General features: G+C 42.4%; 2 protein-coding genes across 2 annotated transcripts in view; one reads left to right on the top strand and one right to left on the bottom strand.

Annotated features, from left to right (window-relative positions):
• LOC143210912 (unc-112-related protein) overlaps positions 1 to 10609 on the top strand; it is a 65850-nt gene extending 55241 nt beyond the window's left edge. Inside the window, exons 2-8 of the mRNA XM_076428190.1 lie at positions 2707 to 2940; positions 4259 to 4527; positions 5052 to 5468; positions 7046 to 7474; positions 8250 to 8462; positions 9185 to 9421; positions 9538 to 10609. Coding sequence (XP_076284305.1) covers positions 2707 to 2940; positions 4259 to 4527; positions 5052 to 5468; positions 7046 to 7474; positions 8250 to 8462; positions 9185 to 9421; positions 9538 to 9738 — 2000 coding nt within the window. The 3' untranslated portion in view covers positions 9739 to 10609. The remainder of the gene's footprint in view (positions 1 to 2706; positions 2941 to 4258; positions 4528 to 5051; positions 5469 to 7045; positions 7475 to 8249; positions 8463 to 9184; positions 9422 to 9537) is intronic.
• A 503-nt stretch (positions 10610 to 11112) lies between these two features.
• Tssk (Testis-specific serine/threonine kinase) lies at positions 11113 to 15407 on the bottom strand. The gene is made up of 4 exons (XM_076428191.1): positions 14753 to 15407; positions 13689 to 13862; positions 12476 to 13141; positions 11113 to 11470 (listed from the first exon to the last, which is right to left on the bottom strand). The coding sequence occupies exons 1-4, from the start codon at positions 14834 to 14836 to the stop codon at positions 11303 to 11305; spliced, it is 1092 nt and encodes a 363-aa protein (XP_076284306.1). The 5' UTR covers positions 14837 to 15407; the 3' UTR covers positions 11113 to 11302.
• Between the last annotated feature and the right edge of the window lie 510 nt (positions 15408 to 15917).

The following is a 15917-nucleotide window of genomic DNA, read 5'->3' as shown; positions in this document are numbered from 1 at the left end:
CCCCGAGAGAAGACGGTGGTCCTTTTGTGTCTCCCTTCTCGCGCCCAAGACCCCCTCCCCATCCCTCGCCCCCTTCGGCCCGATTTTATCTTCGCAACAGTTGCTTCGAAACAGGGGACCGGTAATTAGTGTATCGCGGCGATCACCTTGACTCGCGGCAATTACGCGTCCTCACGAGGTTTGCGACCAGTGCGGTGGTCTCGGACGATTCACGCCGACCAATTAAGTTATTCGAGCTGTCTGCTACCTCTTTTTGCCTCTTGTTCACGGTTTCTCTCCATTGGCTTCGGAATTTCTCCTCCTGTAAATGATAAAAGCAACTTTGCATAAATCCTCTGTCTACAATAGGAATTAACGTATAACCACTGGAATAAATATTTGTGCTAAACATAAGTTTTCTGCATTGCCAGAAACATTTTTGTATTTTCATGTTTTTTTACTGCTCAAATTTCTCATTTTACCACGTTTTTATTTGTCACAAGCGATCAGGGTGGGGCACCAGATATTATCACCTTGATTTACGTAATTATTATTATACGTAACATGAAATATTTGGATCTAAATGGATTCAAGAAATGCACATACTGGCGTTACTAGTTTTTTGGTGGGCGAATGCGTCAAGGACACACGAAGGTCAACCTTGATTTTTCAAATTAAACCGTACATTTTTGTAAAAATTATTAATTAAGGAATTATTTTAATGTAGTTACATACATAGTCCTATTATTCCAATTTATTCGTACCCGTGGTAGTATTTCAACGGTTCCATTTTCACATATTGTTTTCGCGGATGTATCTCTGCAAACCTCTATAAATAAATCTTTTTGCCACAATTAATACGTTCATTAAATATTGTCTTTGAAAAAATGTCTTAGTAGCTCGATATCATATCCTAACTTCGAGCTTAATCATTGTAAATTCCAATTTACGAACGGGGATTTATCCAGACTCCTTCACAGCCCCCCTATAATCTCGAACGCTGAAGGTAGGGAGACTTTCCAACGAAGGAAGTTAAAAAATGTCGTAAAGATTTTAGGGAATCCGCCGACTGGGAAACTCGATAGCTGGTAAAGACTCCGTGTAACAACACCGCAAACGGGAGGCGACCACGTGTCCTGTCGGCCATGTCTGTAAATCATCGAACAGGGGCCCGGATAGGAAGCGTACTGTGGACGTTGAGTCGCAGATGTCCCGGATATACGGGCCCTGTGGAAAGAAAAACACGTCTTCTCGTGTGTGACGTCTCTTAGGGCTGCGGTCAGAGACTCGGGGAAGTCGTACATTCGCGACCGCAACAGAAATTAAATCTACGGTGCCGTCGCGGAATGCATGGGGACGCCAGAATATGCAGACGTCTTGGGGGGACTCTGGGAATCCTGGAAATTGGTGGTTCTTGTGTACGACGCTTGAATAAATCGTCAGTGACAGAAACCTAGTTCTCGTTGCTCTTTATAGATTTTGAAGGACGTCCCTCCCTGGAGAACGTATTTATCATTATCATTGAACGATTTATTTTGCTTGTAAATTAGTATAATTTTTAACGCGGTCGTTCTTAACATTTTGACGAGTCTTAATATTTTTGACCTCCGAATATTGAGATTGTAAAGTGCACTCATGAGGAATTCCATGTATACGTAGTCGGTATAGTAGGAACCTACGTAGAGGAATAATATACAGACAATACAGACATATATGAGACAAGAAAAAAGACTAAAAAGTTGAACGGACAGATTTTTGTAACTTTTCTAAAGCAATGTAAAATACTTTTAGTGCTAAAAACATACAGTGTTAAGAATATTATAGCAACGTCGGAGCAACTCCTCCCTCGCAGCACGGTTCTACATGTGTCCGAATGGCGTCCATTGTTGGTTTAATGGGTCAATTTATGGTGGTGCGTTATCGTCGTCCCGGAACATCGAGGCCCCATGCATCCGGACAATAATGCCGCCGAGTCCTGTCTCTCCCCCAATGTCACCGGCAAATTGGGGGTGTTTTCTGTTTCCGGGATCGTCGACGGGTCGCGAAACGATCAAAGGGGCCGACGATGAGGCCAATAAACACGCTTGTCTACGGCGTCTATAAACGGCCGCGTTGGATCCTCATTGATAAATTGACGTTGGCCTCACTCGCTTTAAGAAGCATTAAATAATCGACCCCCTACGGCCATCAACCAATCGACCGTGTCCATCTTCGTGTCTCGAATTGTCGCTGATCGACAGGCGGAGATAAGAACGCCGGTCACCATCCTGGCGATCGGTTGCCAGCGGATTCTTTAACACTCCGGGACAATGACAGCGTGCTGTCGATCCCTGTCACTCGATTGTTCCTCGGACGAGTTGCTAGCGTTCGATTAGGCGTCCAGCACTTCGATTCAGTTGGCTAGCAAAATTGAATGGCGAAGGTGTTGGAACTTTATCTGTAGCGGATCTTTATGCAAAATAAAAATGTTTTGCAACGATTGTGGGAGAGCAGGCGTTAAATAAAAATTTATTGCATCCCCTAATAGATTTTCTACAGACTTTTTTATGGGGTCGTGACTACTTGACAATCTGAAAAACTGTGATCTTTAAAATTTTTTGTTCAAATTAGCGGAGATTTGCCTTAAACGGGTCTCTTATTTCAAAGCACAATTATTCTTATTGAATTCATTTAATTAAGTACAATAGCAATTGTGTGTTGACCAAGCTTTTGTCTTTCTGTTTGCAGAAATCGCCATGAACTGGTCTGACCACGCTTTATGGTGGCCCGAGAGGAATCATTGGTTGACCAGGACGAGGAGCACCCTCGATCAGTATGGCGTTGCAGCGGATGCACGGCTGCACTTCACGCCGATGCGCAAAACGCTCAGAGTGCAGCTGCCAGACATGCGTTGCCTCGACTGCAAGGTCGACTTCTCCGTGAAGACGTTCAACGCCGTCATCAATCTCTGCAAGGAATTAGGCAAGTGCATCTCCTATTCAAAACAACCCCTTAGTTAGCCATGTTGGTCATACATTGTTGCTGAAGTTGTTGTTGAAGAGTCTCTTACCGCAAAGATCAAATGATCGAACATAATTTCAAATTGTACAAGAGGATTTTCATAGAATATTGTAACAATGGAGGTTGTTGCTGAAGTTATTGTTGAAGAGATTATTCTCCAAGGATTCTCACCACGAAAACATAAAACCTTAGAAAAATTGCGGTTCGATAAATTACAGTCTATCAAATTATCTCTCTCGGAGTAAATTTTAAAAAATCTTCTCTCGCCCAGCTTAGGCAAACATCAAGTATGTGTGAATCAAAAAACCGGCGGCGCTAAATGGTTCACAAGGTCCGCCATTTAAAAACACGATTTCCGTGGCGGCGACACGTAACCGAGCCGGAGCGTTAATTAATCGCTGTGATGAAATAAAATTGTTAAATTCCCAGTCACGCGAAGGTCGCGGGCCTCCTCGTTGCTGAACTTCACCGAGGCTTCCTAACGGGTAGCTTTTTAATCAAGGAAGTGGTTCACCGCGATAACGAAGCCAGTATATAACCTTGTCTAATTTCCCATCTAAAAACCGTCGGCAGAGGGGAAGAAGAACGGTTTTTTATTGCTCGCTTTGCAACACGCCCGGGGTAATTGTTGGGCGACGTTGCAGGTTTCTCGAGAATACGGAGAAACGGCAGAAACCGAAGCGTTCCTGTTGTCGCAACGGTTATTAAGTCGCGGTTTTCTTGACTTTTTGTCGCGAACCGGCAGACAGATGACCTCGACGATAGCCTTCCGCGTGTCACGCTCGCAAATAGACTGGCCAACGCTTTTCTCGAGTGAGAGAGAGAAAGAGAGAGATAAACTTCGCGTGGAAAACAAATGGAAAAGAGGACAGTTCCCCCTCTCTCACTCCAGGGTTTTTCTACAAAATTATATAATCACTTGTAATTAAAAATATTTGGGCAGTCTTAAAAAATATCTTTTTACTTATTGGTCCACGAGGAGTTAGTACAATTAGTTTCCTACACGATATAAAAAAAGGATTTTTTAGTAGGAATTGCAGGAAAAATACTAGCAGTTGCTTTTTTTTATAATTTTTTTAATACGGACCTGTTTGGAAATTGCAAAAAATACGGTTTGTATTACATTCACGCAAAAATTCAGGCCTACAGTTCGCCATCTACGTGCATCAAACGTTGATATCCAGCCGAGGCTGTCTTCAAGATGTAGGGAGCAGAAATCGCACGAAAATAGATTGAAGTGAACATGCTCCTAAACCACGACCATCCCCTAATTCTTCAGGTATCAGACACCCAGAGGAGTTGTCGTTCTGCAAGCCACTCGAGCCGAATCACCTCAAGTACAATCTCAAGGACCTGCCGGTGAAGAAGAAGGTCGAGAATCAGAAGAACGGCCATTGGAACGTGCCGGCAGACACGAATACTTTTATCCCGGTGAGCCAGAGTCCCAGGGGATCGACGGGAAGTTTGGACCAGAGTAGTCCTTTCATGTGTGCGCCGGTCACACCCAGCAACAGGAACCATAGCACACCGATCAGCTCTCCCATCTCGGTAAGCCGCAAAATAAATCTCTGAAACTGTCAAAAATGTTTTTAAAGAGTCCATTTCATCTTCATTAAATTCGCTGAAGAGAAGTTCATTTTAAAAACATCATTTCTCAATCAAAAAAATCTTCATCCAATCACCACCACTGTTTTCTCCAATTTTTCCAAATTTCATTCACCAAAGATTGCTTCTCCGGTATTCTTCTTGGCCTGCTGTCGGGGGCATAATCGCTACGAAAGCGAGTGAAATAAAGACAGAGGGAGTCAGAGAGCCCGGGACCTGTTATGGTAATAAATAATGCTCGATCGACCTCGTTGCCGTTGCCATGATTTATCAGCATCGGGGTATCATTATCGTTCGTCTCGGGAAACTAATTTGCTTCTCGCGAGAACGGGTCCCGTTTTTCCAGGCCCCGGGAGTGGTCATTAGCTGTATTTATTGCTGGTGGAACCTGCTGGCTACCTTGCCACCTTGTTGCCTAGCTCGCTCTCTCATGCTCGCACTTTCTGTGCTTCTTTGTTCGGCAACAGACCGGTACCTGGAAGAGGAACAACAACTCGTCCGGATTCGGTAGCTCGGACTCGTTCAACGCAAACAACAGCACCATGAGCCTGGAAGCGCTGAACGGAGCGCTCTCCGACTCCCTGGCCCAGAGCCCGACCTCCATCTCACCGGAGGTGCGAGCGAAATTGGTCAGGCCGAAAAATCTCGTCGAACGAGCAAGGATGAACGTCGCGTGGCTCGACTCGTCCTTGTCCATCATGGAACAGGGGATCCGCGAATTCGACACGCTCAGGCTCAAGTTCAAGTTTTACTCCTTCTACGACCTCAACCCGAAAACTGATGCAGTCAGGATCAACATGATGTACGAGCAGGCCAAGTGGCAGCTCCTGGCTGAGGAGATCGACTGCACCGAGGAGGAGATGCTGATGTTCGCTGCTCTTCAGGTAGGTTTTATAAAACTTTTAGATACGTATTTGTGACATTTTTCTGATTAAAATGAGTACAAACACGACACTATTCGAAGCATGTTTACTTGTTTGATCGCACGATTTAATGGGACCTTGCTTATCCGAACGCGGGACACCTGAAGTCATCATTATTCATAATACAACACGTTTCATTGTACGAATTAGTACAGATTTAATCTAACTAAGTAAGCAGCTAAGTGACTATACTATTATCAGAACACTCTTGGTTCGGATATTACAGGTTCCACTTTATCGTGTTGTATCGTGATTGGACTCGTTTTAATCAGAAAGATGTCACGCGTATTTTCGTAACAGTTTCATAAAATAATAATTGAAAACAAAAATATAGTATGCCCTTCCTTAAAGTACATTTGCGGCAACTTATATGTCCAGCTAGGAAATGATACAGCTGGAAAATATCGAGGAAATAAATGAAATTAGGTGTTTCTGATTTAAATGGATCGCTTGCCTAGAGTATTGTATTTTTATAGATCATGGGGGAAGGCTTACTTATTGATAGATTCCGTAGTTTCCGCGGGTATCTCGAGGCAACTACACGCGACTGTTTACGCGACAACGTTTTCACGATCCAAACATCCGGTGCCTGCAGACCGGATCGATCTATATATAACGTCCAGATCCGGCAGACGGAAATAGCTTGCGGTGCCAACGAAGAATGTTGCCAAAATATTACGGTGGAAGCTCCATTAATCGGGCAAATTGCGAAACAAACAATCCCGACAATCGAGACCGAGCAAGAATTTAAAATAGTTTACAGGAATGCTTAAAAAATACACCAGGTCGTCTGTATTTTCCACTGACTGCTAAAATACATACAAAAATTAAAACAAACAATCTTAAATTTATAAATTAGTAGGTTCAATTTGCATTTTTGAAATCCAACCCATTAGATATATCAGTTTACCACTCGCTCAGCCACCAGTAAAAATGTTACACGGAAGGCTATCGGTGGGCCTTTTCGGACCTTGACATTTCCGTACTAATATTTCAAGAAGTTTACACCAAAAACATTTATAAAATATTGGGTCTTTTATGAACCCTCATTTATCCACTTGTTGTGTCCTTGAAACTGCGATATCTGGGTCTATAAAGACCCGCCGACGGTTGTGCAAGTGTCACCACGAAATGATCACACTTTAACTAACTCAAAAATAGGATTTTTATGAAAAAATTGCATCTAAATTGCATCTCCGAACTGATAAAAACCGACGAGGCGCATATCTGCCACCGAGCAAACTCTGAAAGACAGAGCGTAGCCCCGCGACCGGGATAAGACCTATTTAAAAACGTGACGAGAAAACCGGCAGAGCGGCGGCGTTCCTCCGGCTATAGTGTTGGACATGGTCCCCCCACGCGATCCTATTCGCATGCAAATATCCGTGTGGTCGAGTTACGCGGCGCGGGAGACCGTTCTCCGTTTTTCCGATCCGCCTACTGCCTCTGAACCGGAGGACATAACGATAAAAGGAGCGAGTAGCCATGGCATGGGTAGCCGGTGTGACGTCTTGCTCATTGGTATTCGTTGTTCGCAGGTGCAAGTCAATCTGCAGGCGAGCGTGCCGCAACCGAGCTACGACAGCAACGGCGCCTCATCGCCCGTCGAGGACGACATTGACGCAGCCTTGACAGACCTGCAGGTCACCCTCGAAGGCAGCAACATCAGCAACGGGCCCAGCGACATCACCCAGGTGCCGGAACTATGCGATCACCTGCGTTTCTCGAAGCCGAAGCGTTTCACACTGAAGGCGTTCAAACGCTACTGGGTCACCTGCCGGGACCTTCAGCTCAGGCTCTACAAAACCAGGGAGGAGACCAACAGCAGCGAGGCACCTGCCCACGTGATCAATCTGCGTGGATGCGAGGTCACGCCCGACGTGCATCTCTCCCAAGGACGATACGGCATCAGGCTAGAAGTGCCCAGCGCCGAGGGCATGACCGAGATGTGGATCAGATGCGACAACGTGAGTGATCGTGCCGACACCATCGCACGCTACCCCGCACGCCCCCGTTTTCAGCGATTTTAATTACGCCTATGTATTATTTTATCGTAGAGGAAACTTGCAGTCGATGATGGTTTTATTCAGTTTTTATTCGATTTGTATGCGGATTGAATCCTCTTTTTTGTTCTTCAGGCTGCAAAAACTTGCCCATTTCCTGTTTCCAGAGATTGTCAAATTTCTTTTTTTTCACTGTATTCTATGATGATTCTTCAAAATGTAAAAATTCCTATTTTTTAGAAGCATACGAGGACTAACAACAATTTTTGTAGTATACATATTCAGATATTTCTATTATTCCACATACATGCAGTCACTGCATGGTCACATTTTTTTGCTCTCTGAAAAGATCTTAAGAAAAAATTATTTTACAGTTAAGCACACTCCTCGGAGTGAAATACCTTTTCCCAGTTTTTTAGCACGACCATAAATAACGAAGAAATTTATGTGTTCCCCTTTAAGTACCCCATTACATGCTCATCTGAGCCTCGAAATACAAACGAACCATTATGTCTTAAAACAGTAGGCTATAAAAAAAGGATGTTCGAAAGTTGCGTAGCACAATGTAGGGCAATATGGCGGCCAGGTTGCATTTACTAATGCATTCTGAATATAGATTGAAATATTTATCGAAAAGCAACTAACGTGCGGGCGAGCGGTCTTAAATGGCAATAGAGTGTAGAAATTATGTACCATTGCGAAATAGGAGTGGGTAGAAAGAAGGTCTTGCATGTTACAGGAGCAGCAGTACGCGAAGTGGATGGCAGCGTGTAGACTGGCGGCCAAGGGCCGCACCCTCGCTGATTCGTCCTACGACAGCGAAGTGAATAGCATCATCGCTTTCCTGCAATTGCAGAGGCCCGCCCCTGCACCTGCGATCAATCCCAGCGCCCTGGATATTGTTCCGGAAGACTACGTTGCACCCAGATTCGTCAAGAAATTCAAGGGAAAGGTGTGCAATCGTAAAACATCACACCCAGCACTAAACCTACCTCTTATTCTGCAATTACTGACATGAAAACACTTTCCTGAGAAGTGATGGGGCAAAATCATCAAGTTTCATTATTAATAGACTGCTTATGCTTTTTTGACAAAATTAAGGATTTAAACTAAAAGAAGAATTTAAGAATACTGTCATATTATTGTACTTTTATAGAGCTATCAGTCACTTTCAGTCTTAAATCTTAAAACATCACATCCAGCACTAAACCTACCACTTATTCTGCAATTACTGACATGAAAATTCTTTCCTGAGAAGTGATGGAGCAAACTCATCAAGTTTCATTATTAGTAGACTGCTTATGCTTTTTTGACAAAATTAAGGATTTAAACTAAAAGAAGAATTTAAGAATACTGTCATATTATTGTATTTTCATAGAGCTACCAATCACTTTCAGTCTTAAATCTTAAAATATCACATCCAGCACTAAACCTACCTCATATTCTGCAATTATTACCATTAAAACAGTTTCCTGAGAATTGATGGAGCAAACTCATCAAGTTTCATTATTAGTAGACTGCTTATGCTTTTTTGATAAAATTAAGGATTTAAACAAAAAGAAGAATTTAAAAATACTGTCATATTACTTTCATGGAGCAATCAATCAGTTTAGTGTTGAAAAGAAAGAAATTTCTCATGTATTTTTACCGATTGCAAATTCATATTTGTTTTAGCTGGTTCAGAGGATCCTGGAGGCACACGCAAACGTCAAGGACCTCCCCCTGATCGAAGCGAAGCTGAATTATATAAAAGCGTGGCAATCTTTGCCTGAATATGGCATCGCTCTCTTCGTGGTCAGATTCACTGGGAAGAGTAAAGATGAATTGTTGGGCATCGCTAATAACAGGTTGATGAGGATGGAGCTCCATAGCGGCGATCACTTGAAGACATGGAGATACAACACCATGAAGGTCAGTATTTCATTCCGGAACCGTTGCAAACAAAGTTCAATGATTGTTTCCATCGTTGAAATTATAAAGCTTGTTTTCGTGGAAAATAATCGAGTGATTGCAATTTCATTTTTCAGGCATGGAACGTGAACTGGGAGGTGAAGCACATGATGGTGCAGTTCGAGGAGGAGAACATTATCTTCGAGTGCCAATCTGCGGACTGCAAAGTGGTCCACGAGTTTATCGGAGGTTACATATTCCTCTCGATGCGTTCCAAGGAAGTGAATCAAACACTGAACGAGGAGATGTTCCACAAACTGACCGGCGGATGGGTTTAACCTTCCTGAACACAACCTTGGTTAACACGAAAAAGAAGAAATCTGTTTCCAAATCTTCAACATAGGAAGAGTCTCGATACAATATTTTTTAAGGAAGCAGAGTGCAAAAGGGAGAGAGATCTCTTGCGAAATAGCGACACACTCGTTGGCTGACACGTTTGTAAAAATAATTGAGATAATCTATGCTTAGACACGCTTTAGGACTTGTAAATATAGGGATCGCGAACAGGAGACGAGGCTCTCGTTTCACGAGAGTCTTGCAATTAATATCCGGCTGGCTAATCGACCGCGAGAGATAACGCGTCGATGATCTTCGCTACCTTTTTGTACATGACGGTGACACGTAATTTTTTATCCGCCGACCATCTTGTAACGGGAACACGTAGCTGGTGTGACCGAGAGTGAAACACGCACAACGACCACATGATACCCGAAACCGCGCCCTTTTGTACACGCGACGCCGTTGATTAAGGTCATGAACGAATTCATATTTTTAGATAAGCATGCCTCTACCCCTCACCCGACCCCTCGATTCTCTCTGGAGAGTCATCTCGATGATTTCGAGACCGGCTGCACCGGGTCGATCTCCCTCGGGCGAATACATGTATTTTTTTTTTCACGGCATGGGGTGCTATGCCGGGCGAGATCGACTCACAGCCTGCGGCCGCCATATTGAATCGTGTAAATTATTTGTTGTTTTAATGTAAACTATATATATATATATTATATATATTAAAAAAACATATTTACCTGTACCGTTGCATATTATCTATCTACATATAGAGGTCACGTTGCCGGACGTGTAATCAGAAAAACTATAGTTTTGTATATTGATAGATGCTAGTTGTACAATAAACTTAATTATTATTAACGCGTTCGTTCATTTCTACCTGCCTGCGATGTATAGAATATGTATAGAATAATATAGATCCTAAATAATTATAACTAGACTGTGGATTTAAAAGGAAAGTCTTCCAAGTTGATTCTGAGAAATGGAAGATAACGTATTTCTTTGTTGAGTAAGATTATCAAATCGAAAATTATGTGAATATACATTTAACACTAAACCTACCAACACCGGTCAAAATGACCGGTTACAAATTTTTATTTTACAATTAGAAAAGTGATAAAACTGATTTCATAAGAAACGATTGTATAGATATCTTTAGTAGTGCACGTGTTATAATAGGAGTCGCACAAAGTCTAAATAAAATCAATCTTGTCATTTTTATAAGGGAACATGTGTGTGCAAGTTACTTTTGAGGCTCGGTAGGTTTAGTGCTAAAATCTTCTAATGTCTTCAATTTTAAATGCATGAAATCCGCAGTCTAATTACGATAGGGAGAGTGGCGAGTTGAACAGGGATTAAAATCATGAAATTCTTTATTAAAGTATGCACTATTAAAAACCATGTATAGGATCGACAATAATCAGGAAAGTAAAAATAAAATGAATTCTAAACATCGTCGTCTTTTTTTGGCGGTGCCCAGATACTCGGGCACCTGGTCGACGTCCATGATGCAAACGATGCTGGTTCATCCTTATAATCCTGATTGGCTCTTCTTCACTCGACGGCGGACAGCTGCGCGTTTTTCCTCGGATTGTCCGTGGATTTGATGGTGCTACCTTGGCCGTGGTTCTCGGAATTCTTGAAGGATGACAGACCCCTCAGAACTACAGGCACGTTGCAACCACCTGCGGCTCCGGCCCCTAACAAATTTCCTCCAGCCACCTGACAATCGAAGAGATTGTTACATTTACTTCAAACCAGTTTGCTAATCAGCTAAGAAAAAATGCCACTTTCTTTCCGCGATTCAGCAATGTCGAAGAAATTATATTAATTTGAATTATTGGGTGTCCCATTTGGAGTCTCTATAATTTACTAAGCTATAGCTGGTTGTGAAAATGTTTCAAATAAAACTTACTACATAAATGAATAAATAATTAAATAAATGGTTCTCAATGAATCTTTATTCTATCCCTTCAAACAATTATATTAAAAAGACTGAGTATAGTTTCATGTAAAATGGTTCTCAATTATCTCAATTCCGTTAAAAAGATTACATTCAAATTCATGTACTGAAGGAAGAGGACTATTTGATAACACTAAGGAGAATTTTGTGTATAATAAACCTGCTCAGATTATCATATCCATATGATTGTCATAAGCTCTAAGCGACCCACCCCATATCACTTGAGGATTAAACATAAGCTAAACAAGCCTCCTCCAGTGCTGCGATGCAATCAAGATGTATATCTCGTGTTTATTAATTCAAAGCCTGAGTACCGATTATGTAGCGCTAGTCCGAAGCGTATTATGATGATCGCAAGCCCTAGGGACTTCTCTATTTTTAACTCATCACCTCTGCTTCTTCCATCGTCTTTTGACGTACCGCCGAACTGCCCTAACTATCTTCTCCAAAGGATTTTAATTCTTTTCCGTAAACTTTAACATTTTTCATAATACATAAATTGATTTTTATCGTGTTCTATTTGAGTAAATTATATTTAATTGAAATGTGTAGGACACATAATTTTCCAGTTTCAATTTCACTAACTCTAAATGATTTTAATATCGTGCGAACTTTTGGGGATTCAGCAGCCATTGTGTTAAAAATATTGCTAAAAAATTGTTTTTAAATTATGTAAAATAGTTTCGAGTTCAAAAGTCTCTTCGTCTTTGAAAGTTAGGTAACTGGCAGTGTCTAAAGTGTTAAAATGTGAATCAACGTGTTACCTGGGAATGGATTGGGGGCGCCGAGTGGACAAGTCTTCCGGAAAGGGAGCCGGGCTTCTCCTTTTTCGTGCGAACCCACTCGTGAGCGAGGACTCTCTCCAAAGTCAGCCTTAAAGTGATATCCGGCTCGAGGATATGCTTGACGATGTTCTTCGCTAGAGCGGACACCGTTTCCCTGACTCGCGAGCGGAACATCCAGTTCCTGGACATCTGGTTCTTCAGCAGCTTCTTCAGGTCCTTGTCGTCGAACGGCATCGACGCGTTCAGCATCACGAACAGGATGATCCCGAGGGACCAGACGTCCGCCAGCTTCGGGTTGTACGGCGTTCCAGACACCACTTCCGGTGCCGCATAAGCTGCCGAACCGCAATAAGTGTTGCTGAGGACTCGTCTTCCAGCCTGGTCCGCGCAGAACCTCGCGAATCCGAAGTCGGCGAGCTTCACGTTGAATTTTCGCGAGAGCAGAATGTTCTCGCACTTGAGGTCACGGTGCGCGATGTTCTTCCCGTGGAGGTAGTGCAAACCGGAAGCCATCTGCCGGAACCAGAGCTTCGATTGTTGCTCCGGAACCACGCCGTTTCGCATCACGAAATCCAACAAGTCGCCATTGTCCGCGTACCGCATGAAGATGAACACCCTGGGACCCCGCTGCAGTATACTGTGCACCTGCAATGAGATTCTTGATCAGCAATGAGGATTTAGAGCGTGCACACAACTTTTTAAAAATTCAGGCTTCATGAGATTTGTGTCCATTTTGGTTCGCCGTTTAATTTAGATAGCTGTTAGGTTACATTATTGCTTGTGCTGGGTTCAAGAAGCGATTCAATGTTGAGATTAAAGAAGATGCTCCTGGTCATAATGTTTTCAACTCATTTCCAACACAATTTTACAGTGTTTTGCTTACACATCAATTTTCTTGAAGGATTTGAATGGATCTAGCCATGCCTGCCATGACGATTTATTATTATTTGGTTTTCTAGCAGCTAGTTTAATTTATCACCTGCTTATATTGTGCCCAAGAAGAAGTTCAATATTGATATTGGAAAAGAAGCTTCAGAAATGATGATTATAACATCGAAGAAAATTGATGGGTGAGGATTTGTATGGATCTATGGCTGCCATGATGTTTTATTTTTAATCTAGTCTTATAGCAGCTAGTTTAAATGATCAGTTGTTTGTGTTGGTTCCACGAAGAGGTTCAATTGGATCTTACTTGGATGAGATGTGGATTTTCGATCTTCGTGAGTATCTCGAGTTCACGGGGGAAGAACTTGTTCAGAAAATCTTCGGGCGCTTTCTCTTTATCGAATATCTTGCACGCTAGTCGCAATTTCTTGGAGCTTGTCCCGTCAACATATTCGGCCAGGTGCACGGTTGCATACGAGCCCTAACATGGTAGCAAAATTCCGAGAATCTCAGTCTAACAAGACTACAAGACAATACATGCTCATCGTTGCAACCGAATAATGTGTTGCACCTGTGAATATTCGGTAATCGATTAAAAAGAAACTATTAAAAAGAATTAATGGTTGCATCTCAATTGTAATTCTTACCACAAATTATCATTATTTGACAGGAATGGGTAACGGACGAATAGAACATTTATTAGCAGACTGATTTCATGCATTAATTTAACACGTTTAAAGAATATAAAAATACTGCTGTGCTATTTCCGACTCGTCAAGGAAAGAAACAAATTAATCCAGACTATTTTTATTTTGCATAAAAATCCGTCTATTTATTACAATTATGTTGCAGACGCTTGCGCGTATATAAGTCTTTATAGTTCAATTTATAAAAATTGAGAACTTCTCTATCCCATTACAGCAAAGCAATAATTTTATAAAAATCTGCCAATCCATGCAGAAGATCAAAATTGCTATAAATAAAAAGCACAATCGATTCATAAATAATTGAATTAATCAGGATACGGTTGCATGCATGCAGCACACTATCCAGTTGACTATATTGACTAGTTGAAAATAGAGAGGACAGCGATCGAAAGTGAAAGAAGAGGATCAAGGCTAAAATTGTCGAACGGTGAAAGGGTGAAAGGGGGTGAGAGACACGACGGATGTTGGGAACAGCGGGGAGAAAAAAGAAATGTGGAATTTCTCGTTAACGAAGGGAAGAGGATGCTGGGGACAGATCAAAGGCGGCGCGAAAGTTTAAAAAGAGAGTAACACCGTCGCGCGGGCAGTACGAAAGAAACAGGTGCAGGAGAAGTGGAAGAGGTTAACAAACAGGTAGGGTGGAGAGAGGGTTGGGGTAAATAACCTGTCCGATCTTTTTGCCAATCAGATAGCCCCGCTGCTCAAGAGCGTTCACCTCCGAATTTCGGGGGCTGAGTCGCGTGGCCATGCCAGTGGATCTTCATTGGACTTTCGAGGCTAATTACTGACGGACTGTTCTGTCTTCACTTCGTGTTCTCGCGTTGTTCTCCTCTTTTCACTGTTTCTGGCAACACGACGCTTCTTCTTGTCCGTCGATCACAACCTGGGACTTGTGGGATTTATTTTCTTGGTCCTTGACAAGGTTGCTCGCAGCTACCTTCGAATTCGACCGAAACTCTGTTTGCAACGAAACGGTTTCGTTGTCCTCCGAGGATCAGGGGCTGAGGAACAGCTTCTGGGATTTGTGTTACGTTGACGAGCCCCCGTCCGGGTTTCGTTCTGTCATGTCAGATGGCTGCGTGCACTAGAATTTTGAGCGTCGTAGACCAGCTTGTGCCTGGTACGGAACGGAGCAGAGAGAAAGATCCGTGTCTCATTCGAACACAGCCATTGTACTTAGAAACAACGAACAGTTGACCCGCGAGTGCGATTCAAAGCGAGATCGACACCGATTTTTGGCTACGTTCAATTTATCAACGTTTAACGTAGACTCCCGTATAAAGCGGTCCGAAAATTGTTTAAAAGAACTGTATATATATGTTAACTAATACATTACCGACTAATAAACATTACCGACAGAGGAATTTATAGATGGCGCTCTAATTCAATTCCAAGAAAATTGTCTGTTCAGCGCCGGTTCACGTAGTGGCGAAATGCCGAAACTGATAGCTAAAAATTATCGACAGAGCAATTTGCAGATGCCGCTGTGATTCAATTCTTAATGTCGGTAAAACGGAAAATTAATGTACGTGATAAAATAGCAATTCACAATGTGAATTTCGCCACAGACGAGATATAGGAAATATAGATATATAAATATATAGATATTCCTATATCTCGTCGGTGATATTAGTTTTCCATTTTACCGACATCTTGACAAAATAGAATTCTACATTATTGACATCCGCCACATTCTGACAGAATCGTTTGTTGGTAAGTTTAGTCTACCAGTTTCATCGCTTTGCCGCTACCTGTAGTGGCGCCATTTTCAAATTCTCAGGAGGTACATGATTTTTGCCGCTTATTTCACGGCGCCCTTTGAGAGCGCC

This window comes from Lasioglossum baleicum, chromosome 7 (assembly GCF_051020765.1).
Source record: "Lasioglossum baleicum chromosome 7, iyLasBale1, whole genome shotgun sequence".
Lineage (NCBI taxonomy): Eukaryota > Metazoa > Arthropoda > Insecta > Hymenoptera > Halictidae > Lasioglossum > Lasioglossum baleicum.
This window is presented reverse-complemented; position numbering and strand designations above follow the sequence as displayed.